A 27,270-nucleotide genomic window follows, 5' to 3' on the forward strand; every position below is an offset into this window, starting at 1 on the left:
AAACACGTACATCACTGCACATATGGAAGAAAACATGTACATCACTGCACATATGGAAGAAAAACATACCTCACTGCACATATGGAAGAAAACACGTACCTCACTGCACATATGGAAGTGGATAAAGACTAGCTCATGTTTTCCACAGCGGATGAGCTTCCCACCACATGAATTTATGATTGTGCCGGTTCGTATACAGTTTGCAGACGAGTGGAAGAATAAGTGGATTCCAAACAGCTCACCTGTGATCCCCCTTATCGCTCCCATTGTGTCTATAAAGTTGAGACCCCTGGGCCAGTAGTATGGCATCAGGAAGTAGGCTAAATCCACGATGGGGTGCCCCGTCGTAGAGAGCTCCCAGTCCAGCACTGCCAATACGCGAGTCTGCAATAAGTAACACAAGTACTTAAACGATGGGATTTCACGCTGTTCACAGACATCAGGGCATCAATATAAAACCTCTACAACAGCTCCATGAACAGCAGAGGCCTCAGAAGTGTCATATCAGTGCAGTGTCCTCCTTTCATTATGTAAGATGATTTACAGTGGGGGGAAGGTGTGGTACAAAAACACACAATTCGCTGATGGAATGAATATTGTTTAAGGCGTACAGACGGTGACACACAGGGAAGGGTAGAAGGACGGTATTCGGACTGCATTGCACCTCAGTGGGATGGAATATCACGTTGTCCAATCGGAAATCCCCATGAACCAAGGTCACTTCACTGTCATTGGAGGGCAGGTTGCTTGACAGCCAATCGATGAGCTTGTCCATCGCTGGAATATCAGTGTGGGCTGCAGCTCTGTACTGCTTTGTCCAGGTGAGAACCTAAAATGAAAAGGCAAACCAATGCTTTTGAAACATTATTATTATTATATTGATTAGGGGTTCATGTAAGTGGGACGCAGGTAGGCATAATGACTAATGATGTGTTACAATGTGTACCCCACTGAGAGCTCAGGATGCAACTTCACAATAATGAGCGGCTAAGCAGTTAAAGAGAAAACCACTGGGACCACTGCAGTGACTATCTGGCTGAACCACAGTTTTGGAAAGCACTACTGATCTGAGAGAGAGAGAGCGAGGCGGGGGGAGTGAGAGCAAGAGGGGGAGGGGAAGGGGGAGAGGGAGAGTTGAGAATGTGCTGCACACTAATTTGAATGTAAGAAAAGGACATGTGGTACTGAGAGTCTGCAAACCTTGTCGTAAAAATGACATCACCAACAACATTTCATTAGCACTTCTGTTCCTGTATCTCCTTAAAGAGGGAAAGCGATTTCAAAAACAGTAAATCGGACAAACACAGGGAGCTGGAACCTGCCGCCATTTCTGATGGAAAATTATTATATTATCAGACACATACTGTATGACTGAGGACACAGAAAGCTCTGAAACTGAAAGATAAAGTTCTGAGTAATTCACTGTCTGTCTGAGAACTGAAAGAGAACACAGTGCAGATGAGGTCTCAGATGTTTCCAATCAACCCACATCACTTTTGTCCAATTATACAATATGTGCAGTGCTTTATAATAGAGAACAAAAGTCTGGGGTACCTTAGTAACCTCTCTGATGTCATATACTTGCCCAGCAAACCAAGAGAGTAATCCTCTATATGATCGTATGTTCTCTAGAAAAACTTTAGATGAGTCTTCCTCACTGGCTGTCTCCGGAGCGCTTCATTACCGCTGAATAAGCTATTTTGGTATTATTCGAATTGTTCACCTGTCTATTGAGGGAGTCCCTATCACAGGCACACTAACACACATACAGAAGGCATTCCTCTAGTATGCTACCCCAAATCTCAATTAAGACCATCACTTGACAGACATGTATACAAAAAGTTTGGTGAAAAACAACTCCTTATAAATTCCCTATAAGAAACTTGCAAACCAAGCAAATGTTTACAGAATACAGGGTAATGTACATGTGCTTTTGATCACCCGGGGGTTGGATATTAGGTCATGACATTATCTCAGATATAGGGCAGAGTTCAAAGCTGATTACATATCTTCTTTCAGCTGTTTCTGTGATTAGGCTGTTTAGGAAGAGATGAAAAGGTTCACTAAAGCAAGAATGTAGGCAAGTTATCTTGTCTGTGAGCTGATTGGTAACGCCATCTGCTCGTATTTTTGGGGGAATGATAGCAAGATTCTGTCTGCAAGGAGCGCCACACAGGGTTTAAATTCAGACCCACGAGAGTCCATTCAAATATACAGATATCACCCGTGTGGAGGGTATCAGTTACTTGGAGGACAAAGCTGCCATTGGCTCCCCGACAGACGTAGGCGTTTTGATTGGATGTGATTCACCACTGTGTGGTGGATGTTTTAACTGTCACAAAACCAGACAATATTGTTCCTCTAAATCATTAGACCACTGTGAGAGGGCAGCCATGGCAAAGCACAGCTGTTGGTAAAGGCAAGATAGCTTCCCATCAGCTCTCATAACTGAGTGTCTTTGTGGTCATCTACACCATTTAACTGGATGCAACTGAGGCTCTAAGAGCAGTTGCAATCAGCACTCTCACCACAGCTCTGCCTCACCGTATTTAACCCTCCTCTCCATTTTCTTCAGTAGACACACACGCGCCGCTAGCACCAGCCCAGCGTTCTGAAGACCCCCATTCCCAAGAGCCTCTGACTTGTTTATTGTTTCTGCCTTTCTTTTGTTAAGTTTATTATTTTACTTAGTTTGTTGTTTTTAAACCCTCTGCAGGGTTTGAAAGCACCTCCATAAAGAGGATATTTAATTTTCTTTCTTCAATGAGTGGGTGAACAAACCAAAATGTAAAAAGCCTGCCAGCATGGAGCCCAAGGTTTTCTCATCCTGCTACAACCATGAATTCATGATTTTAAGTTAGACCACCCCTGATATATTGTTGAACTTGCTCAAATACCAATGACCATCCTTATATTCACGTTTGTGTCTAAAAGTATTTAAGCCAGTCTCAACACTGAATGTGTTTTTTATGTGCATGTGTCAGTGTCCCAGAGACAGGTGTGCCTGTCACGAGATCATGGAGGTCTGCTAGCTGAACAGGATTGCTGCTTTTAGTGATCCAAACTTCCACCAAGCGTGACAGGGACATGTGGCTGCAGCTGGACCTACAGAGACTTTGCAGTGCTTTAGTGTCGTGCGTATGAAAGAGGGACCAGAACCAATCCCTGCCGCCCATGCAGGCTGGGACAGAGAACAGACCAATTCTCGAGAACTTGAATTGCCTGTTGATCTCCAAGCAACCGATCAGCCAGCCACGCATCGCCATGCATTTTGCAATATTGCTGTACAACATAATTTTTAAAAAATAGGGTGCTTTCAAGAAACTAACGAGACTAACAGCAAAAACAAATTGGAACAATCTGAAAGAATGTCTATCCTGTTTCCTCCCAGATTAGAATTGACTTCCAGTAACCGTCTGGAAATGTTTCATCAAACATACAAGCTGAAGCACATGCCCGCCTGTAGCAACTCTTAAGACCTTCTCAGAGAGGCCTGAAACCAAGCAAAGAAGGGTTGGCAAAGAATCCCGGCTTTGCCCTTTACTGCCCAGCAGGAACACCAGCCAGATCAAGGCATCTTTCAGCACGGAGATCGATGCACAGGTTGGACAGGATCAATTTCTGCTTGTCATTCGTGCTAGACTGCGCTATAAATAGTGGCTTTTCTAAAGCGCCTTCAAAAACAAAGTCGGTGATTAGAGAAGCTTCACACCCAGCTGAGTGCCTCTAACTCAATCGATCTAAAAGAGACAGGAATTAATCTCTGCTCAGCTTTCAAGCTAGCGCTGATCCACACACTGGAGCAGACGGTGAATACAGTGAGTGTCACACAGAAGTGCACACAGTGGGGAGTGTTTGGGTTACAGTGGGATCTACGAAACAATTGAGAGAGTTGCCACGTTATCACAGGTCAGTCATTCTTTTTTGTTTTATAGATAACCCTCTCTTGCCGGTCTGTATAAGGTTTAACAGGAATGTACATTTCCGAAGCCCCTACCTGTCTTTCACAGTATCCAGACCCTTTCCCGTAGTTTTTCAGGTCTAAGGCGCTCAGGTCCAGCGAATGCAGCCTGGCTAGAACCTCCACTGCAGCGAGGTATATAGCGGCCCTCTCAGCTGCACTGATCCCTGGGAGACGAGGATCTCGGAAAATCCGTCCCTGGAAGGCAAGAAAGAAGATCAGATCTGCCGACTATATCACACAGCAAGGCCATGGCGATTCACGGGCATCACTTCGTCCACATCACCCAAGAGATACAAACAGAGGCAAACAGCAGAACGTAGAAAAAATGTAGAAACACAACTACAATCAAGATATGTAACAAATATGTAACAATAACTTGTGTTTTGGTGAATGAGCTTTTGTGTCACTGTTTTTGAGGTTCAAACTGTCCAATTCAGTAAGAAAAATGTACAGAAACACACATGTCCTATGAAATTGAAAATCTCAAAACTTGCGCCCTATAACAGTTCATTTTATAGTCAGAGGACAATTTCTACTACTACCGAAAATCAACTGGGGAGTTCCAGATTGTAATTTGTGATATGTGAGGTAGGTCAAAGTTTGGATTCAGAATAGGCCATAGTTTGAGTAAAATGAGCAAGTATACACTACAGCGCAATACTCTATTTTGGTGGTATATCAAGCAGGAGCAAGAGCAGAAAATATGTTTGTTTCAGTTCTGTTTAGTCAAAACAGCCATAATTACCATAGGCAATTTAAAGAGCAAGAAAAAGTGGATATAATCAGGAGCAATAGCAGGGAGTATCAAGGAGGGGAGTTAAAAACTGCCTGAATTATTTTTTTATTGATCTTATACACTCAAAGTCATCAGTGACACTCCAGAGATTTGGGCTTACTTGCACGTGCTCCATCACGTAGAACTCCGTTCCAATGACGGACACGTCGCCGCAGTACAGCAGGGGCCGGGGCACAGGAAACCTGGCGGAAAACAAAGCCCTCTGCACACCGAACTCTCTGTCCACCTGCAACAACACCCCCGTTGAAACCGCTGCATCAGACACTGTCACTTATAAAAGAGGTGTGTCCGAAAAGAAACAAAAATAAAAGGCCACACAAGTGGTTGAAGCTACCATAGTTACAGTATGAAAAACGGGGAATGTTTTGTGTTTATGAGTGACCCTGACAGTAACAGTTCTGAAACGTTTTAAATCATTGTCTCTCAACCTATTTTGGATAACAATCACTTCAGTATTTTATCTGCAACGCATATTGGATGTAATGTTGAACTCTGATTAACTAACCTGTCCCTCGTTGCCATTTTGAACAGCAATGACCGAAGTCTGACTAATTTGCAGTCTCACACAGGATTTGTTAAAAAACAGACAATTGTCAAGTCCAGGAGCGTGATAATGTCATGGTAATGAGGTTATTAATTACGCCCGTGGGTATCTTATTTACTGATCGGCTTCCAGTTGCTTCAAAAGTCTTAAAGATTCCCCTAAATTTTAATAAGAAGTGTTCCTTGAGTTGGTGTACCTGAAAACAGAGGCGTAACATCACCATAAAGAGCTCAGGTACACAATGGGCCCCTTTATACTGTCCCCTGCTCTCTGAAACGAACACTTGCTCCTGCATAAACAAAGTGTCTGTACTGGACTTTAACATACATATTGTTAAGGAAAAAGTTTAAAAGATTTTCACTGTGTAAAGTGTGGATTACCACTCAATTAAATAAAATAAAATAAAATACTATCTAAATGAGATACTTTGTGAATGCTGACGTTTTGTTTAATGTTCTTATAGCGCCCCTTGTGGTAAAGATGTGAATCTGAGCCTGAACAAAACTTGGCAGAGAAGACTCCGGTTCATAATGTACAGCTTCGTTTTTGCACCCGTTTACTTTCCAAGAGCTGGAGACATTAACATGAATGACCACCTTGGGAAAAACAACTCGGTTTATAACAATAACAATAGCTGCCGTAGAATGTAATGTCATTTGTGTGACGTAATGCTCAAATTATAGGTGGGCTACAGGCACTTCTTGCATGCTGGTGTTCACTGCTTGGCACTGTACCCTGTGGGCTCCTGGCAGCAGCGCCCCGGGCGGCTTCTTCCGCAGCACGTAGCTCCTGTGCGCCGCCTGCAGGAGGAAGGTGGGATTGGACTGGCCTGACCTGCGAGATACACACACAGCTGCGGGGCAAACTCCAGGGACGGGCATTTGTTTGATCATGTTAAAGATTAAATCGTGTTATATGCACAGCGAAGACATTAACAGCATTGCTTGTCATTACCAGTATTACCCTCTACAACATACGTATATTTTGCAAATAGTAAGGCCTATATTTGCATTAAAAACAAACACATATCATAATGCGTCCTTATAGCATGTGCTGCCACCTATTTGACTGATTGATTGATTGTATGCATCATAATGACATTTGGTAATAATTATTATTAGCTACCTGTATTGCCTGACATTGACAACTGTGTTGGGAAAACCGCGAATCTTGTCGGATAAATACTGTTGCAAAGTCGCAACGTTAAATGTGTGCTGCTCCCGGACACGGCTCGTCTCTTCGTCCATGTCTAACTTGGACAAGAAAGCAAACGTTGTGCTGTCCACCAAAGCCTGCGATCAGACGTGAGCAGCACGACCAGCTACTTCCGCCATGCACACAGCCACCGTGTCAAAATAAAAGTCCTGTCCTTCTTGCTAAAAGGGGTGTATACATATGAGATTCACCCCAAAAGCTAGTGTTCGTGCACCTGTAAAGGGGGATGAAATGTAATGTACAGACACCGTCTGAATGGAATATGGCCTTGGAATTGCAATCTGTGCTATCTGCAACGTAAAATGCATACTAAATACTGTCTACAGCTGTACACGCTTTACTGACCTGCTCACTTCACAGCAACACATGCAGCTGCCTCCCCCATGCAGCCATGTGTTCAGAAGGGTGCTGATGCTCTTCTCAGCCTTCTCCCTGACCCCCGACACAGGGTCACAGCATCCTGGGAATGGGGATGCCAGCCGTCTTCCACCTGGGAAGCTTCCTTGCACCTGTAGAAAAAACAGCCACCCAGAGATGGACGCAAAGACCAGTTTCATGCCCCCAGCATCGCCACCCTCAAAGACACCTGCCCGCCCGGTGAAAATCAACATGTAGACACAGAGTGACACTGCGCCGCTGTATGTAACGACAAAAGCATGAGACTCTGCTTCACTGACACAGTACAATCTGGCTTGTGTCCGGTGCATACCGGCCAGGATCCTGGCTCACCTGGATGGATTCAGCCTACAGTAAAACTTACTAGTTTAGACAGTGCCGTTTAATTTCAAAGTTTACTAGTAATTAAAAAAAGATTAGAGTAACTCAATAGAATGTTGTTTTTAAAATGTCTTCTATATTTGTCATATACATTTCCCTCCCTCTGGTGTGTAATCATATTCATGCAGAATCATGTCTTTGAAACATTGATGTTCAGCAGCCGTGCTCTTTGCTTTTGTTGATAGTTATTATTATTATTATAATTATTATAATTATAATTATAATTATAATTATTATTATTATTATTTCTTGGCAGATGCCCTTATCCAGTTAACATTATTTTTTTATTTTTGTTGTTGTTTTATAATTCATTGTCGAGCCAAATCAGGCAAATGGAGGAAGTAAAGATCTCAAATAAGAGCAAGGTTGCCATTCATCCCTTTGTTACTGGGTTCACGGAGTTTGCCGAGCTGGCAGAAACCATCTTTAAAAATGCAGACCTGGATAAAGCCTACGCCAAGCTCAAGACTGTGTATGTGAATTGTAAGATAACTAACCTGCCGTATGTTGTATTTTCTCTTACTTGTTGCCACTACATAGATTTTAGGGGAACCCCTTCTCCATTAAAACCAATGCATACTTTTTACATTTGCAGCTCAAACTCTATTTGATTACCTTCTCATGCACTTAAATGAAGAGTTGATTATTTCAGTGGCACAATGTGCATGTGCTTCATCAGCTCTTTTCAACTGAGCAACTGCTTTCTTGTTCTGGTCTTAAATATATGGGTACAATCTGTAAGCATACCAGCAATGCATATTTAATTTACGGTACAGTAGTATAGTACTTTTTGCTCACTACATTCTTTCACTGGTCCTCCGATTCACACACACCGATTAGCCATAACATTATGACCACCTGCCTAATATTGTGTAGGTCCCCCTTTTGATGCCATAACAGCCCTGACCCGTCGAGGCATGGACTCCACTAGACCTCTGAAGGTGTGCTGTGGTATCTGGCACCAAGACGTTAGCAGCAGATCCTTTAAGTCCTGTAAGTTGCGAGGTGGGGCCTCCATGGATCAGACTTGTTTGTCCAGCACATCCCACAGATACTCGATTGGATTGAGATCTGGGGAATTTGGAGGCCAAGTCAACAGTTCTGATGCTCACGTGCCCATTGTAGGTGCATTCGGCAGTGGACAGGGGTCAGCATGGGCACACTGACTGGTCTGTGGCTACGCAGCCCCTTACGCAACAAACTGTGATGCACTTTGTGTTCTGACACCTTTCTATCAGAACCAGCATTCACTTTTTCAGCAATTTGAGCCACAGTAGCTCGTCTGTTGGATCGGACCACACGGGCCAGCCTTCGCTCCCCACGTGCATCAATGAGCCTTGGCCGCCCATAACCCTGTCACCAGTTCACCGCTTTTCCTTCCTTGGACCACTTTTGATACGTACTGACCACTGCAGACCAGGAACACCCCACAAGAGCTGCAGTTTTCGAGATGCTCTGACCCAGTCGTCTAGCCATCACAATTTGGCCCTTGTCAAAGTCGACTTTGAGGACAAAATGTTCACTTGCTGCCTAATATATTCCACCCACTGACAGGTGCCATGATAACGAGATTATCAGTGTTTTTCACTTCACCTGTCAGTGGTCATAATGTTATGGCTGATCGGTTTACATATATATATATATATATATATATATATATATATATATACACTCACCTAAAGGATTATTAAGAACACCTGTTCAATTTCTCATTAATGCAATTATCTAACCAACCAATCACATGGCAGTTGCTTCAATGCATTTAGGGGTGTGGTCCTGGTCAAGACAATCTCCTGAACTCCAAAATGAATGTCTGAATGGGAAAGAAAGGTGATTTAAGCAATTTTGGGGGCGTGGCATGGTTGTTGGTGCCAGACGGGCCGGTCTGAGTATTTCACAATCTGCTCAGTTACTGGGATTTTCACGCACAACCATTTCTAGGGTTTACAAAGAATGGTGTGAAAAAGGAAAAACATCCAGTATGCGGCAGTCCTGTGGGCGAAAATGCCTTGTTGATGCTAGAGGTCAGAGGAGAATGGGCCAACTGATTCAAGCTGATAGAAGAGCAACTTTGACTGAAATAACCACTCGTTACAACCGAGGTATGCAGCAAAGCATTTGTGAAGCCACAACACGTATAACCTTGAGGCGGATGGGCTACAACAGCAGAAGACCCCACCGGGTACCACTCATCTCCACTACAAATAGGAAAAAGAGGCTACAATTTGCACAAGCTCACCAAAATTGGACAGTTGAAGACTGGAAAAATGTTGCCTGGTCTGATGAGTCTCGATATCTGTTGAGACATTCAGATGGTAGAGTCAGAATTTGGCGTGAACAGAATGAGAACATGGATCCATCATGCCTTGTTACCACTGTGCAGGCTGGTGGTGGTGGTGTAATGGTGTGGGGGATGTTTTCTTGGCACACTTTAGGCCCCTTAGTGCCAATTGGGCATCGTTTAAATGCCACGGACTACCTGAGCATTGTTTCTGACCATGTCCATCCCTTTATGACCACCATGTACCCATCCTCTGATGGCTACTTCCAGCAGGATAATGCACCATGTCACAAAGGTCGAATCATTTCAAATTGGTTTCTTGAACATGACAATGAGTTCACTGTACTAAACTGGCCCCCACAGTCACCAGATCTCAACCCAATAGAGCCTCTTTGGGATGTGGTGGAACGGGAGCTTCGTGCCCTGGATGTGCATCCCACAAATCTCCATCAACTGCAAGATGCTATCCTATCAATATGGGCCAACATTTCTAAAGAATGCTTTCAGCACCTTGTTGAATCAATGCCACGTAGAATTAAGGCAGTTCTGAAGGCGAAAGGGGGTCAAACACAGTATTAGTATGGTGTTCCTAATAATCCTTTAGGTGAGTGTGTATATATATATATATATATATATATATATATATATATATATATATATATTTTAGTTGAGAAAGTTGCAAACAAAAGCCAAAACTCCCATGGATGTAGTGATGATGGAGAACTTCCAAGACATTTTGTCAACTCTGTCCCATCTGAAGATTTCCTGCCTGGAGACAGAGAAGAAAGAAGCCAAATACAAATACACTGATCACCTGCAGTTCTGTGATATTTACTGTCTGGGACAGCCACCCAAAGTCTCAACATAAGTGTTCATGAATGAGTGATCAAACTTGCATTTAAATAGCTTTCTACATGACAGCTAATGGACCCAAAGTATTTTATAGCTTCTAACAGATTGAGAATACTGAAGGCTCACAATCACAGCCCTATGCAAACAAAACTGTAAGGTGTTAGTGAAGGAGTTGACTATGGTTTGCTTGTACTGCTTTCAGCACTTCTTTGAGGGCATCAAGCACCACATATAGGAAGGAGGAGGACAGGGGTTCCTAAACCGGTCCTGGAGGCCCCCCTGCCCTGGTTTATATTCCAACCGAGCCCTTAATTATATAATACAGCAATTCAGATTTTGGTTGGAATCAAAACCAGCAGGACAGGTGGTCCTTCAGGCCTGGTTTGGGAACCCCTGGAGTAGGAAGTGAGCTACCATCTGGCCTTTAACAAGCAGGAGCTGCACATATAATCAAAGAGTACCCTGGGAACAGGGGCATTTCTACACTTCAAATTTTAGGAGGGCTTCAAAACGGTGTCCAGGATTGGTACAGTGCAGAGCGGTGCTGACAGTGTTTTTTCCAGTGGCAGGGGGGGCGGTTGCGGACAGTGTTTAGCGGAGTGACTTCTTCATTCTTGGATTCTTTTGTATTATTTTTAGGGGGGCAGAGAGAAAACACAAGGGGCGGCTGACTGTTTTGTCGGACTGTTAGACCACGCCGTTACTTCATAATCGTATTATTTTTAGGGGGGCTGAGAGAAAATATATAGGGTCTAGCAACGCCCCTGCTGTAGCGTAAGGTACACTTATAAATTTCAATTAAAGAAGTGAATTTATAGTATCACCTTATCACGAATCCTGGAATCTTGTAGAACTCAATTTCTGTAATAATTGGACGCAGACACCAATTCCAAAGATATAAATTGTCAAATTTATTCAAAACAAAGACTAAATGTAGCACTACACTAATTATACAACAGGGAAAAACTAATTAAAATTCAACTCTAGATCAACAAATCAAAGACAAATCACTTCCGTGACCAAATCAAAGACCATGGGATCACATATGATAACACACAAATCGTTAAACAAAAAAGGTTATAAACACATTGACTACAATACCGGTTAGTAAGACGAAGGTGAGTCTCTCACTAGTATTGTTAGTCAGACATTAAATAACTACGCAGGTTAGTATTTATGTCAGGTAACTTCTCGTTATATATATATCAGTCTCATTTAAGTTTAGGTGCCGAGAAAGATCCTATCATTACTTGTTACCACAATTTCCCTTAACTGATTATTATTCAATGATTAAGGATAGGCAGGGCCACCTATAATCTGGTGTCTATTAACTTGTGTCAATTTCAGACTAAACAGTTAAACAGGAATGAGAAGATATTTCTCAGCGTTGACAGATTTTATTTCTAAAATTATCAACAAAACAGTTTAATGCAACACACATTTATTTTTAAGAAAACTAAATGATATTACACATTCTAGAGTTATGAATCACAGATTAACCTTTCTAATTGATTTCTCAAATGTCATGAATCATGAACTCCAAACTGTTAAACTTATCTGAACTTCGTCGCAGAGAGGCCTCTCTGTCTTCGGGCTCAGATAACAGCACACGGCACGAGGTCCGTGTGGTTTGTAACAAAGGCAGTCCGGTTCGGCTTTGTCCAAGAACTTCCACTCAGTCGATGCACCTGGAAGTTGGGGTTTCGCGAATGTAGAGTCTTTTCCAAACAGATTTTCCACTGGTTTGAAGGCTCCAAGGTTGTGCACAAAATCTTCTTTGTTAGCAGGGTTCCACCGTAGTTACTTGAAGACAAAGTCTTTGAAGAAAGCAGGGCCCTGTTCGTTCCAAGGGTCAAGTTTCTTAAGACTCAATAGCTATTTAAATGACTGAACACTTTCGTATACAGTCGACTTAGTCAATTGTCCAGCTGTAAAACTCCACTGATCAGGTGGGCACAGGCGGGCAGCGCAGTCTGTAAAGTTCTTTATTTAATAAAGTCCTTTAAAAGAATTCTTCATACGGCTCAATCTCCTTCTCCCAGTTTAACTCTTCTGTTGCCGGCAAAGACTTGGTTGGTTTCTGGTTCTGGCTACAGGTTGAGCTGTGGCAGCGAGTTTCTGGTTCAGGTGAGAGAGAGAGAAAGAGAAAGACTGTCCGCTGTTCCTTATAGTCTGTCAGATCAATAGGTGATTGGTTCCTGAGTTCTTGAGATTGGATTTCGGTTTCAGCCCCCAGTGTCCTATTGGAGGGGGGCTTGATTTATGACTGATGTCAATCCATGCCATCTTTTGGAAATGCCGGTTGGCCCGGGTTCGTAGCTCTATGTCGGGATTTCGGCTCTCGTCCACTTCAAAGAGTTTTTATCACCTACAGGCCCCTTTCTCCAGACATCTCATAGCAGAATTCCAAACTATTTGGCCTCTTCTCGGTGCCATCCTCCCCAAAACTGTAATTTTGATGCAAACCAGTTCCAAGCTGATGAGCTAAGGAAATCTGATAAGACCTCTCCCCCCCCCCAAAGTTCTTTAGATCAGTGCTTCAGCTCAGAGCCCAAATGCTCTTATCAAAATACACCCAACATAAGGCTACACTGTGAAGGAGGTGAAGAAGGGGCTGGACAACCTCTACAAGAAGGTGGACAAGCACCTGTGTGAGGAGGAGAGCCTGCTACAGGAAATTAAACATGTTATTGACTCACCTCACAGCAGTTGAAAGAGTGGGGATTAAGAAGGGAATGTTTTGTTCAAACGGATGAGATTTACAGTATTTATCTCTCTATTTCTTATCAACTGTATTAATCTGTTGATTTTCACAGGTGATCCTCTCTACCACTTCAAACTAAACAGCTTCTCAACCATGTGGGGTGGAGTGGACTGGTGTAATGAATAACAATGCTGGTGGCACAATCAGTATTTTCTTTCCCTTACTTTTAAGCTTTTAGTCTGTATCAATGCCCGTTAAACATGGATGAGAAAGTAGCAGATTAGAAAACAGTTAAATTGATTCTCATTTCATTCACTTGGTGTATGCTGGTTTGAAGATTTGTGATAAAAGTTATGTTAGGAACAGATGTGACTGGACTTTTTTATAGTGTTTCATCATGCAGATTCTGTGCAAGTAAAAATTCTGTCATTCAGGGTGGCTGCTTATGATAACTGAAGATATGAATGAACCCCAGTTTTGTTATTATGTTTTGTAATTAGATGAAGGTTGCAATGAAAGATGTTCTTTAGTGTTTAAGTGATGTGGTCTATTTCCAACTGTGATCCATCTCACACTCTCTTGTTTAAGTAAAATAACCATTCATCAGTTTAAGGAATTTCTCAGCACTTCCCTTGTTTCCTTTCTCCCAGGTTGTATGGCACTCTATGCAGGATGAGTTCATTCTGCTGTAAAAGCACTCTGTTGGGCTGATCGCCCGCTGCTACCCTGGGTCTGGAAATGCAATGGATTTTACCACTGAAGACACACTAGAGTATTTCTCCAGCATCGCTGAGTCTCATTGATCCTGAGTCTGAAGCATCCAAGAGTTTCCCTGCATGGGTGAGCTCTGAGATATTTAAAAACACTCCTTTAGCAATAGCAAGAACAGAACATATATATGTGTGAACACAGACCAGGGCAGTCCAGACTGGAGTAATATTTGAACAAATACTGTTACACTGAATGGGTTCAAGATTTTCATTTAGGAATGAGATGTCACTGGTATTGGTGGAGCTCTGGGGCATCTTTGAAGTCTGAGGCCTTTGAAGATCAAATGGGCATGGGTTTTCACACGCTACAGATACTTTTCTATAATTTGATATGGATGTAATTAATCAAGGTTTTACTGTTCACTTGTTTTGAATGTGAAAGATATTGCACATCTTTTGAGAAATAATTGTGATAAAAGACAGCAGAAACTATAATAATTCTGCTGTTGAGGTTGATCGACACTACTGAACAATCCCCAGTTACAGGTAAGCATTTGTCAGGGAATTCATTTGAAAGGTTACATTTGCACGCTCTTTTGATCAGTAGCTATCACTATTAATACATTTTTTCTCCAGCACTTCAGAAATACAATTGTTACAGGTTTCACTTACAGCATTAAAAGGTGCTCAGGTAGGCCCAGTCAATGTTCAAGTACAATAAGAACTATAGACTTGAGTAAAGGGACTAAAACACACACTGAGCAGTCAGAGAGAAATAAAGATGTGTTAATTGAGAAGAGTGTCAATTTAACCTGAAGGTAGGTTCAGTCTGCTCAGTGAATGTCTATTTGTAAAAGACATTCTGTCAACACCTAAGATACTGGAAAGTAGGTGGAGATAAAACTTTAAAACATAAACATGCATCTGATAATAACATAACCCAAATCATGTATCATGCACCACTCACCCTAACCTAATCCTGTATTTTGCTGAATCATAACTATTGTGCTAAAGCATTTCTGGATTACTGTAGCTCCAGTATTTTTTTTATATGACATCTTTATTTGAATGTACACTAATACCAGAGTCAAATGCAAATATGAACTTGTGATAATACCACACATTGAATAAATCATGTAGTTCCTGCTTGGATATGTTGTTCTTCTGGAATGTGCTTTCCTATTGGTCAAATATTTGTAATGCTTTGATATTAAAATACCTTTTTAAGGGTTTTATATTTAAGATTTTTCTGATGGCAACTCGGGTTGCATTTAAAAAAAATAGAGTTCTTATACATGTTTGAGTTACTAACGTACTGACGGTACTTTTGTGAATCGTAACTGTGTACACTGTCTACAAGTATCACCTTTATGAGTGGTTCCGGTTTACTTTTGCAGTGTTGTTCCCCAAGAATTCTGTTAAGATGTGCATTTTGTTTTCCTTTTTATACAATCCAACATGATATTGGATTTTGAATGTGATCCATTATACAGGTGAAAGGCTGAAAAATGTACAGATTAGTTCACAGCCTATTGGTGATTTCTAGTAAACTTAAAATCCATGGCAGACTTGGCATAGCTTCAGACTTTGTTGTTTGTTGGGTTGTGGGTTCTTGCTTATTCAATGTCTTATTGCAGGTACAGTGCACTTCTAAAACCTCCAGGATTGCAGCCCATGAGGACTGCAGGCCATTTGAGGGTTCACAAGTGTATTCATGGGCCACAACCTTAATTAATACACCTACATCAAAACATTAATACAGATTAAACATACATTGTAATGCAAGAAAAAAAAAATCACTCTTCTAAAGACACACTGCAGTCAAAACGTAAATAATTATATAGCCTGCAATAAGCTCAAAAACAGCATTACAAGAGAATGAAACTAGTGTAAACGTAAATATTGGAATAATGCTCAAAAGCAAAATGTTAAATAACTTCATTTATATTGCATTTATCAAAACAAGTTGTACACTGAAGTAAACATTTTCAACATACAAAGCTATAGTGAATATAATCAGTGCATTTCAATAAACAATGTACTATATATTAAGCCTGCATACATGACAGCTTGTACAGTCCACGTTTCTGCACTTTCCCTGCATCAGCTCGTACCTCACACTACATTGTGACAGCCATATTGTGAACTAGCACATTACTGTACTAGCCCAGAACCTTAGGAATTTGGCATACATGCAATTGTAAAACCCTATATTAAAATGGGCACAAAAGACAAAAAACCCTACCCAGAATAACAAAGAAAAAGACTGAATACAATAAAACCCAAGTTCCTAATATACAATACAGAAAGCAACAAGGTTTTAAAGTCTTCCGTTCACAATAGGGGACACCAAACTTAAGAATCCCCCCATCGGAGGAAACAAGTCTCTTTGCGGCTGGGTTGGAACCCCGTCAGCCAACTGGGACCCCAACAACTGCAGGTAGGAACACATTTCAAATTGCACAAATTCAAATGTGATTAATTAATGGCTTTTCTTCTATCCCGCAGTCACCAGTCTGCCTCACAAGGACCAAAAAAAGTAAATCACAAGTCTCAAACCCCTGGACAGGGAACCCTCTCCACAAAGTACACCGGCAGAGGCGAGATCAACAAAGTCTTAATAAAGAAAGTTCAACATCCACGGCGTGTGGCTTCTCCCTGTGCAGGTGACCGCCCAGCAGATCCTAAATGGTCCAGCCAGGGGACTGACATCTTCTACCCTGAAGTGCTGGAGGCGTGTCGTCTGTGCAGTGAAACAGGCCCTGTGGGAGAGACCGAACATCTGTCTGTTCAACAAGCAGGAGCTGGACCAAATTGTCATCGCGCAGAGGGGCATGGTACTAATGAGGGACTACGTCAATCTGGAGGTCCATCAGAGGGGCAAGGAGGAAGTCTAAGAACTGGCAGATCCAAGATCTGGGGGAGCTCAGGATCCCATGATGGGACCCACCTCCGTGGACGGCCATCTCCCCCTGCTGGAGCCCGAGTCCAAGATCTTAACCTTTTATGAAAAGATTTGTTTTAAAAAATGAATTTAACGGTTTTTAAAGATTTAGTTGATTTTAAATGCACTTGTTTTTTTTGGTTATTTGGTTAGTTCGGTTCTGTTCTATTATTTTGTCAAATACATTGGCCGTTTGTTTTTTAAATTTTAAATGCATCATTGTTTTGGTTTTGTTTTTATCTTATGTTTTTTTGGTTTTTTGCTTTGTCTGATGCATTTTCAGTTACTTTCAATGTATTGGACCCTTTTGTTGGTTTTCAGTTTTGCTTTAATCACAAGTTTTATTGTTTTATGCACGTTTAGTTGAGTTTGTATTATTCACATTAAGATTTTTAAAATTTTAAGTGACTTTAGGAATTTTAAAGTTTTTAATCATAAGTATTACAATTTTGAATGTTTTTATTTTACTGAAGTGTAAAATACTAAAACTAATAAACTGTATTCCAAGCTAAAGAAATGCAACCGGGTACTTCACGCTCCGTAGCATGCGCTGTCATCTCCAGCAATCCAGTGTCCGTCGTTTCCAAAACTTCCTTTATAATCCGTGCTTGGAAAAATCTTCACTGCTGTCGCTGTCTCTGTCTCTGTCATGACCATTTCCCCAAGCTTATATACTAAAGAGAGAAACAGGGGCACAGGTAAAGGCGACCAATGATAAAACGTGCAGGTTAGTCCATGTGGGAATGTGGTCCGGCAGCTTGCGTTTGGCAACAAAAGCAATCAATCAATTAAACCAATGATAACCCAATTACCAAATTAACCATGAAAATAGAAACACTAAGGTAGTAAAAAGAACATACTTCGTAAATAAAACAATCGTGAATAATAAACACAGTGCACAATAAAATAATTAAATTAAAAGAGTGATAATAATTAAATAAATAGTAAGTCATCAATTAACGCTAATGGCCCGCCCGTGACAGTAACACTTTTACTCCACGAATATATAGCATTGCAATAAATGCTCCTCCGCTGATAATGTCCGTGAATCATTATTTTGGTGGATGTGCCTGTGCTATTGCACTCTGTACTGCAGTATTGTAAAGGAAGACAGCGTTATATATGAGTTATTATGTATTTTAATGACCAGTGAAATAACCCGATGTTGGCTTTTCTAGGTAAATGTGTTAATAACTCATTTATTTTCATGTTTTTGCAGTTAAAACGCAGTAGAGATGTTTATTACATAAGCTCGGCGCTTCTAGTGTTAAGTGTATGTCACATAAATTATTTTTTTCAAATGGACTCAAGGGCCGGAGCAAACAGCCTCATGGGCCGCATACGGCCGGAGGCCGGACGTTCCCACCCCTGCTCTAAATCATTTAGCTATTATTACTCCAGGATTGCAAACCGTAAATGATATTCCGAGCTCAAAATTGGCTGCAACTTGTCTAATCATCAGTCCATTATGAAAGTTTCCTTAAAGAAAACCCTTCCAAACGTTTCCAGCATAAATAATAATAATAATAATAATAATAATAATAATAATAATAATAATATACAGCTCTGGAAAAAATGAAGAGACCACTGCAAAATGATCAGTTTCTCTGGTTTTACTATTTATAGGTATGTGTTTGGGTAAAATGAACATTTTTGATTTATTCTATAAACTACTGACAACATTTCTCCCAAATTCCAAATGTGGAGATGCTGATTAAGAAATATCTGCAGTGGCTTCTTCATTTTTTCCAGAGCTGTATATCAGACTTCTCATGTGAGGACGATCCAATGCCCTTGTCTGCAAATATCATCGATACAAAACGGGTCTTCCTGCCATCTGCTGCTCGTTATGGATCGAGCACATCTATTTGGACTGCTATTGAGAGGGAAAGTGCGCATGCCTTCTTCAGATACCTTCTGTCATGAGTAGTACTGCTCTTCTTTTCTCCAAAATACCCTGTGTGTGAAACATATATCAGAAAGTGTACGCCACTTTCTACATGTTATTAAAAATAAATCACATGCACATGCAGCGTTTGCAAAATAGGTCAATACTTTTATTTGTGCAATGGAGCCGTGTGGTTTGTGCGGGTTTACACTTTTTTACTGTTGAAAACAGTTTGCCAGAATGAGCTCACTTTTCCATCACTTCATTCACTTGCCAACTCTAACCAAAGATCTTTGGTAAAGTATCGGTAACCTACTGACAGCAGGAATAAGTGCTCAACAATGTGACGAAGCCACTACATGAGCTCAATTGTCGCTTATATAAGCAGCAGCTGGTACACACGCTGCTCCCGCACTGTGAGCGACTGGAGCAACAGAACCGCACGAATATCCGACGTACTCAGCGATAATTTGTTTATTATATATAAGTTTTAAGGTTTTCAGTTTTGGCAGCAGCCAATTGATCAAAACCAAGTATTCAAACCTGAACGAGGGATCGATAACATCAATAACATGCTTCATAATATATAACAACTACATGTATATTGTTCAAAATTAATCTAATTTTGTATATTTTTTATGCAACGCTATTTGTAAAGATGGTGCATCGTTTGTACAATAAAAGAAATACAGTTCACACACTATATAATTAGCAGATGCCCCAACCATGGCAAAATCCACCGCATAGTGCAGTGCAGCTCTGAACCAGGGCTGCTAGATGCGCTCTCAGGGGGGAGAGACACGGCATATTTATTTATTTATTAATCAATGGGTTTTCATTATAGTATCGGTTCGGCAGCAACTGCCCCCCCCCCCCCCCCCACACACACACACACACACACACACACACGTTCGAATCTCGCCCCCCGCAGCGTGAAAAATGCCAACATTATGACGTCACAGGAATGTAATGCGTGTTAATAAACCACAATCAATCAACAGTGTTTGCAACAGCATGGAGAGAATGGCAAGCAAATTCCCTGTACTCTGCAATTAATACAATTATAATACAATTACTTGTGAAAAAAGTTCAAAAAATAGTTTTAAATACATTATTTAAAGTAAATCTTATTAACCATAACCGTTTTATTATATGGATTAGACAAGTATTTAATAATAATTGGTCAGTGCCATTATTCTATAATAGTAAAATTAATAATACGAGAAACCTCCTGGACTTAAAATCTACATTATTATTATTATTAATTATTATTATTATTATTATTATTATTATTATTATTATTCATAATCAAAAGTTAAGACACTAATTTATTAATACAAATTATGTATTTGAAAGTAACCTTTGCTAATCAGTAACAGTAAAAACATCAACACAATATAAAGTACACTATTTCCTTTATATATGTGTGTGTAAATGTTTGTTGTGAGACAAAATATAGATATTTAATGTAAATAATACACCAATACATAGAGCATCATTTAGTGAATGAAATATTAATTATTACTATATTTGTTTAATTTTGGTAGGACAAAATGGGCAGAATCAGATTAACTTGAATGAAATACATACATATACCGTGGGGGAAAAAAGTATTTGATCCCATCCTGATTTTGTACGTTTGCCCACTGACAAAGAAATGATCAGTCTATAATTTTAATGGTAGGTGTATTTTAGCAGTGAGAGACAGAATAACAACAAAAAAAATCCAGAAAAACGCATTTCAAAAGTTATAAATTGATTTACATGTTAATGAGGGAAATAAGTATTTGACCCCTTCGACTTAGTACTTGGTGGAAAAACCCTTGTTGGCAATCACAGAGGTCAGACGTTTCTTGAAGGTTGGCCACCAGGTCTCAGGAGGGATTTTGTCCCACTCCTCTTTGCAGATCCTCTCCAAGTCATTAAGGTTTTGAGGCTGACGTTTGGCAACTCGAACCTTCAGCTCCCTCCACAGATTATCTATGGGATTAAGGTCTGGAGACTGGCTAGGCCACTCCAGGATCTTAATGTGCTTCTTCTTGAGCCACTCCTTTGTTTCCTTGGCTGTGTGTTTTGGGTTATTGTCATGCTGGAATACCCATCCACGACCCATTTTCAATGTCCTGGCTGAGGGAAGGAGGTTCTCACCCAAGATTTGACAGTACATGGCCCCGTCCATCGTCCCTTTGATTTCTTGCACTTGTGATCCCAGAGCAATAGCATTTTCAAGAAGCAGGAGGCCCTGTCCTCGCTGAAGAACGACTTGGAGGTGAATCTTGGGCAGCAGAGGGACGAAGTCCAGAGTTGCAACACCCCTGCACGGTGGCCATGCCTGCTCAGTGATTGGCCTGAATATAAGTGGGAGGTGGGGGGGTGGTGCATTACATGTTTTTATTAGTTGTTATTTTCATTTCACCCCTGAAAACAAGAGGTGAGAGTTGTCTTTCTCTCTTCTGCTGTAGAGGTTCAGCAGCTTTCCACCTGTCTGACAAACAGCTCTCTTGTTCCTGCAGATGCGTGTATCACCTGTGAAAGGAGTGGCCCCCAGCACCAGACTGGACAAGATCAAGGGGAGTCTCCTGAAGCACTTTGATCACCAGGATCGGGAGATGAGGAAGCTGAGGAAAAAGACTGCCCAGAATAACTGGAAGACTGGAGATCTCCCTGACACTGAGGTAGACATTTCATTGAAGCTTGCAGGGCAGCAGAGTGCATAGCTTTACTAATAAGGACAGATGGCTAACTCCCAAATATATTCTGATACTGCTTAATGGTCACTAAAAGAAGCTGAATGCTGATGATCATTGTTTGCGCTCCTGGTCCCAGAACAAGATCGCTCTCAAGCAGCAAGAGGATTGTCAGGAGGCCATGAAGCCCCAGCTGTCCTTCCCGAAGAATGACCTGGAAGTGAATCTGGGGAAGCACAGGGAGGAAGTCCAGACCTGTAACACCCCTGCATGGCGGCCATGCCTGGTCAGTGATTGCCATGTATATAACTGGGGGGAGTGAATTACATCCCATTATTTGTTGTTCTTTTAATGTCACCCCTGAAAATGAGAAAGGTGTCTCTCTCTCTCTTCTGCTGTAGAGGTTCAGCAGCTTGAGCTTTCCTCCTGTCTGACAAACAGCTCTCTTGTTCCTGCAGATGCGTGTGTTACCTGTGAAAGGAGTGGCCCCCAGCACCAGACTGGACAAGATCAAGGGGAGTCTCCTGAAGCACTTTGATCACCAGGATCAGAAGATGAGGAACCTGAAGGCCATGATTGCCAGGAATGACTGGAAGACTGGAGAGGTAAACATTTAATTGAAGCTTACAGGACAGCAGAGAACATGCCTGTACTGTTAAGGACAAATGGCTTACTGCATTTCATGCCTCCATTTCTGGATTAGGTGTCAGATGAAGAGGAGGATGCACATTCCCTCCAGTCGGATGATACGATGTATGGCATACCAGACCTGCCATACGATGATGATACGATGTATGGCATACCGGACCTGCCATACGATGAGGTGTGTGTGAGTTAGTAGATATAGTACAGATTCCATGTGGATATGCCTTGTCATTGATTTAGCACTATTGGATGTTGTGTGGTTTAATAAACAGATATGTGTGTGTTATATATCCCTCCAGGAGTAATAAAGGTTGAGGCAGGGACAGCAGGCCCGGCTTCCACTCCAGGAAGGCAATGTGTGGTGGCTGCAAGTGTGACAGCGGCAGGGGTGAGAGGAGGAGAGGAGGAGAGGAGGAGAAGGGCCTGTCCATACCCAGCGAGTGCCCCACACACAGGCTGGATCATTGATGCCGATCAGTGTGGGTACACAGCAACTGGAGCACCCTCACGACAAGTGGAGGGCCTAGCGGGACTGGTCGCTGTAAGTGTGTCTTCACCCGGCAACGCTACTCTGAACCTGCAACAGGGGCAACTGCACACCATCCGCTTCACAACGTTGCTGCACCAGGGAGCTGGGTCGAGCCAGGGAACACTACAGCCAGGTTGTGCCGCAGTCATAATGCGAGAGTTCCCAAGGAGCGACGCCGAGCATTGCCGAAGTGCGTAGAACAGAAACGCTTTGTATCCGAACATTGGAGTGCAGGAATACAAGCGTCACGTAGGCCCGCAGGCTTAACCACACCGTGTGTGCCGGGGTTTCTGGGGATACTGGGTGACACATCGTTCACAGTCTGGGGGGTCCGAGGATCAGAGGTCACCAGCCGAAGCAGGGCCTAGAATGCGGGGAGCGCAACTACAGACAGTGGAGAGCAGCAGAGCTTGATCCCAGCAAGCTGAGAGAGGGAAATCTCCAACAACCACAGCCGTGGGCTGTAGTGCGGGCACAAGCCGGTGTAAGAGCCAGCGAGATATCTGACGACAGACCGTGGTTTAGGCTGGGAAGCCGTGCCTCGGATTCACTACCGCTGCTAGCGCTCTTGCTGTGAAGGAAAAGCCCTATAGACAGAAAGCCAACACAGCGACTAGTCTGTAATAATATAAACATACACAATCATATTAAAAGGACAAGAAAAGAGAACTGTGATGTATTTTAAACCAAAACTGAACCGAGGTGCAGCCAGAGCTCTGGGGACATTTAGAGTAATTTAAAGATTTGTACTTAAAAATAGAATTGCTGGGGCTGAGTGTACCAAAATATCTATCTATCGCTAAATCTATATCTCTAACTTGCTATCTTCTATAGCTCTCTGTACGTCTATCTAACTATCTATCTCCATCTCTCTCTGGCGCTCTCTCAATAAATGCATTCTGTAGCGTCCGCAAATCTGTCTCCTCTTTATAACCCTCGGATCTGAGGTGGTTCAGACCTCTTGAAGCATTATGGGCGTTTGATACACTGACACGTATTCCAACCCAATCCAGCTCTGTCAGATGCTTGTGTGATGTAACAAAGCTTTGTTTGCAGTGATCACATGGTTTGTGGAAAGGTGTCACAAGACTTCGATACACTGTGTCGATACATTGTGCTTCGGACGTGTTGGTACTGCATCATGAAGCCTGCTTTGAGCTTAACATCACTAGCTTAAACCCATTAGAACACGGTTTGCTATAATGCAATTCAGCTCTTCATCAAAAAATTGCTGCTCTTGATAGAATCAAGTCCGGAGTCCAGCAGACTCCGGTGGCTAGGGACCGTGGAGTGAATTAATCTAAAGTGTATTGATGGAAGAAAGAAGATACATTTTGTGATGCTGCCATGTCTGTAGACTGCTGGATAACTGCCCTGCTCACCCTCTGGCTTATGATCCAACAAGCAGGGATGGCAAAATCTCAGTTAGTTACTTGCCAAAAAACACTACGTCAAAGATTCAGCCTCTGGATCAGGGGATCATCTGTACATTTAAAATGAACTTCTGCAAGATACAACGAACAATCAATAGTGATGATTCCATCCATCTTCGAAACCACTTATCCTGGTGAGGGTCACAGGGACGCTGGAGCCAATCCCAGCAGGCATAGGGTGCAAGGCAGGAATACACCCAGGATGGGACACCAGGCCATCGCTGGGCAACACACATAAATAAAACGCAGAATTCCTTAACATATTCTACTACGGGACGGTCTCCCTGGCGTAACTCAAAGAGGAGATCTACTGGGTCCATGATGTGGCAAAGTGTTCCGTCACAGTTGCCTCGTGAGAGGACCGTAAAGCTAATAGAGAAAGGACCCAAGTGCAGAGCTACTACACTGAGCAGACAGAAACCAAGGAGAATCCAATAGCGAGGTCAAAGTCCAGGAGACCATGGAACCAGGCAAACAACAGCTCAGTGAAGCAAATAGATCTGACAACACTTTGCCCAGAGTGACGGCAGTGAGGGGTTTATAAAGGAGAGCAGAAACTTAGAAGACAAGAGCAGGACCAATGAGAACAAAGGACAGAAGCAGAAGTGCACAAGGGTGAGGAGGAATGTTAATTGATAGAATGAAAAAAGGAAAGCAGTGAAGGGATCAGGAAAGGGCAAGAGAACATTGGCAGCCTCTAGTGGAGGAAGAGGGTCAGGGCTAGGGAACTGTGACATAAGGATGGCGCCCCTAAATTGGCACTGTGCCCCCACTTGGCCACCCCATTGAAAATGTTCTGGACACGCCACTGTCGAGACCTCAAGACCCACAAAACATTTACTAGCCAATATGTGTATAGTATAACTGAAAATAATTACTACTTTTACTATTAATAATAGTAAAAACACCACCACTACATAATACAGAATTAAATATCCACATTCTTTAATCTGTATTTGATCAAATAGATATACAAACGGCTGACAAATTTAAAGGAAAAACCTTTATAAATGAGTGGAGGAACATAATGAATGCAGATGCCTCCAAACAGGTGTACTGCATGATACAATTAAGCAATTAACATCCTATCATGCTCTGTGAAATGTATAAAAATGCTGAGCAGGCTCAGCTGACCTTCATTTTGAATCAAGATGGCAAAAGGAAAGGATCTAAGTGGTCATTATTGGGGCACGAATGGCAGGAGCTTCAGTCACACAGAACAAGCAGGAACTAAAGACAGCTGCAGTGCAGGCCTGGCAGAGCATCACCAGGGAAGAAACCCAGCATCTGGTGATGTCTATGGGTTCCAGACTTAAGGCAGACATTGACTGCAAAGGATTTGCAACCAAGTATTCAAACTCACAATTTAATTAATGATTTTGTTAGTTTGTCCAATTATGTTTGAGCCCCTAGAATTGGGGGGACCACATATAAAAATGGGTGTAATTCCTACACCGTTCACCCAATTTGGATGTAACTACCCTCAAATTAAAGATGAAAATCTACACTTAAAGAACATATTGTTTGTTTCCTGGTGGCATACAGAGCCAAAATGATGACAATTGTGTCACTGTTAAAATATTTATGGACCTAACTGTATATTCTTGTGATTGACATGTACGCATGTCAGGTGTCAAAGTGTCTGTGTATATGTGGTATGTTGTTGTTTTTTGCAAATTACTGTTAGGATTCACAGGCAAACAGAGACTGTGAGGATGAGGTAAACATTGATATCATAGGTGCTATTCAATATGATGATTTCCCCAATGATACCAATTCAGTAGAAACCAGATTGTGAGAGTCCAGTAGTCACCCAGCATACATTTTAAAAAATCCATTGTGGCGGCGTACAGAGCCAAAATGATGACAATTGTGTTACTATCCAAATATTCATGGATATATATATATATACTCACCTAAAGGATTATAAGGAACACCTGTTCAATTTCTCATTAATGCAATTATCTAACCAACCAATCACATGGCAGTTGCTTAAATGCATTTAGGGGTGTGGTCCTGGTCAAGACAATCTCCTGAACTCCAAACTGAATGTCTGAATGGGAAAGAAAGGTGATTTAAGCAATTTTGAGCGTGGCATGGTTGTTGGTGCCAGACGGGCCGCTCTGAGTATTTCACAATCTGCTCAGTTACTGGGATTTTCAGACACAACCATTTCTAGGGTTTACAAAGAATGGTGTGAAAAGGGAAAAACATCCAGTATGCGGCAGTCCTGTGGGCGAAAATGCCTTGTTGATGCTAGAGGTCAGAGGAGAATGGGCCGACTGATTCAAGCTGATAGAAGAGCAACTTTGCCTGAAATAACCACTCGTTACAACCGAGGTATGCAGCAAAGCATTTGTGAAGCCACAACACGTACAACCTTGAGGCGGATGGGCTACAACAGCAGAAGACCCCACCGGGTACCACTCATCTCCACTACAAATAGGAAAAAGAGGCTACAATTTGCACAAGCTCACCAAAATTGGACAGTTGAAGACTGGAAAAATGTTGCCTGGTCTGATGAGTCTCGATTTCTGTTGAGACATTCAGATGGTAGAGTCAGAATTTGGCGTAAGCAGAATGAGAACATGGATCCATCATGCCTTGTTACCACTGTGCAGGCTGGTGGTGGTGGTGTAATGGTGTGGGGGATGTTTTCTTGGCACACTTTAGGCCCCTTAGTGGCAATTGGGCATCGTTTAAATGCCACGGCCTACCTGAGCATTGTTTCTGACCATGTCCATCCCTTTATGACCACCATGTACCCATCCTCTGATGGCTACTTCCAGCAGGATAATGCACCATGTCACAAAGGTCGAATCATTTCAAATTGGTTTCTTGAACATGACAATGAGTTCACTGTACTAAACTGGCCCCCACAGTCACCAGATCTCAACCCAATAGAGCATCTTTGGGATGTGGTGGAACGGGAGCTTCATGCCCTGGATGTGCATCCCACAAATCTCCATCAACTGCAAGATGCTATCCTATCAATATGGGCCAACATTTCTAAAGAATGCTTTCAGCACCTTGTTGAATCAATGCCACGTAGAATTAAGGCAGTTCTGAAGGCGAAAGGGGGTCAAACACAGAATTAGTATGGTGTTCCTAATAATCCTTTAGGTGAGTGTGTATGTATGTATATATATATATATATATATATATATATAGTAACCTAATTAAAGTATGCTATCCCCAAACACAACAGTGTTCTCAAAACAACTTCAAATTAAAGATGACCTATATACTGTGAATTGCATACTAACCCATACTAAAACTTTTAAACCAAACATCAATTTAT

The 27,270-nt window shown here is 41.9% G+C and overlaps 1 protein-coding gene across 1 annotated transcript in view; it reads right to left on the bottom strand.

Annotated features, from left to right (window-relative positions):
* The window catches only part of nphp3 (nephronophthisis 3), a 130,282-nt gene that overhangs the window by 64,297 nt on the left and 38,715 nt on the right, over window positions 1-27,270 (bottom strand). Inside the window, 5 exon segments of the mRNA XM_066724414.1 lie at window positions 243-384; window positions 665-829; window positions 3,998-4,159; window positions 4,861-4,986; window positions 6,039-6,138. Coding sequence (XP_066580511.1) covers window positions 243-384; window positions 665-829; window positions 3,998-4,159; window positions 4,861-4,986; window positions 6,039-6,138 — 695 coding nt within the window.

The sequence above is a fragment of the Amia ocellicauda genome, chromosome 2, assembly GCF_036373705.1.
Source record: "Amia ocellicauda isolate fAmiCal2 chromosome 2, fAmiCal2.hap1, whole genome shotgun sequence".
Classification (NCBI taxonomy): Eukaryota; Metazoa; Chordata; class Actinopteri; order Amiiformes; family Amiidae; genus Amia; species Amia ocellicauda.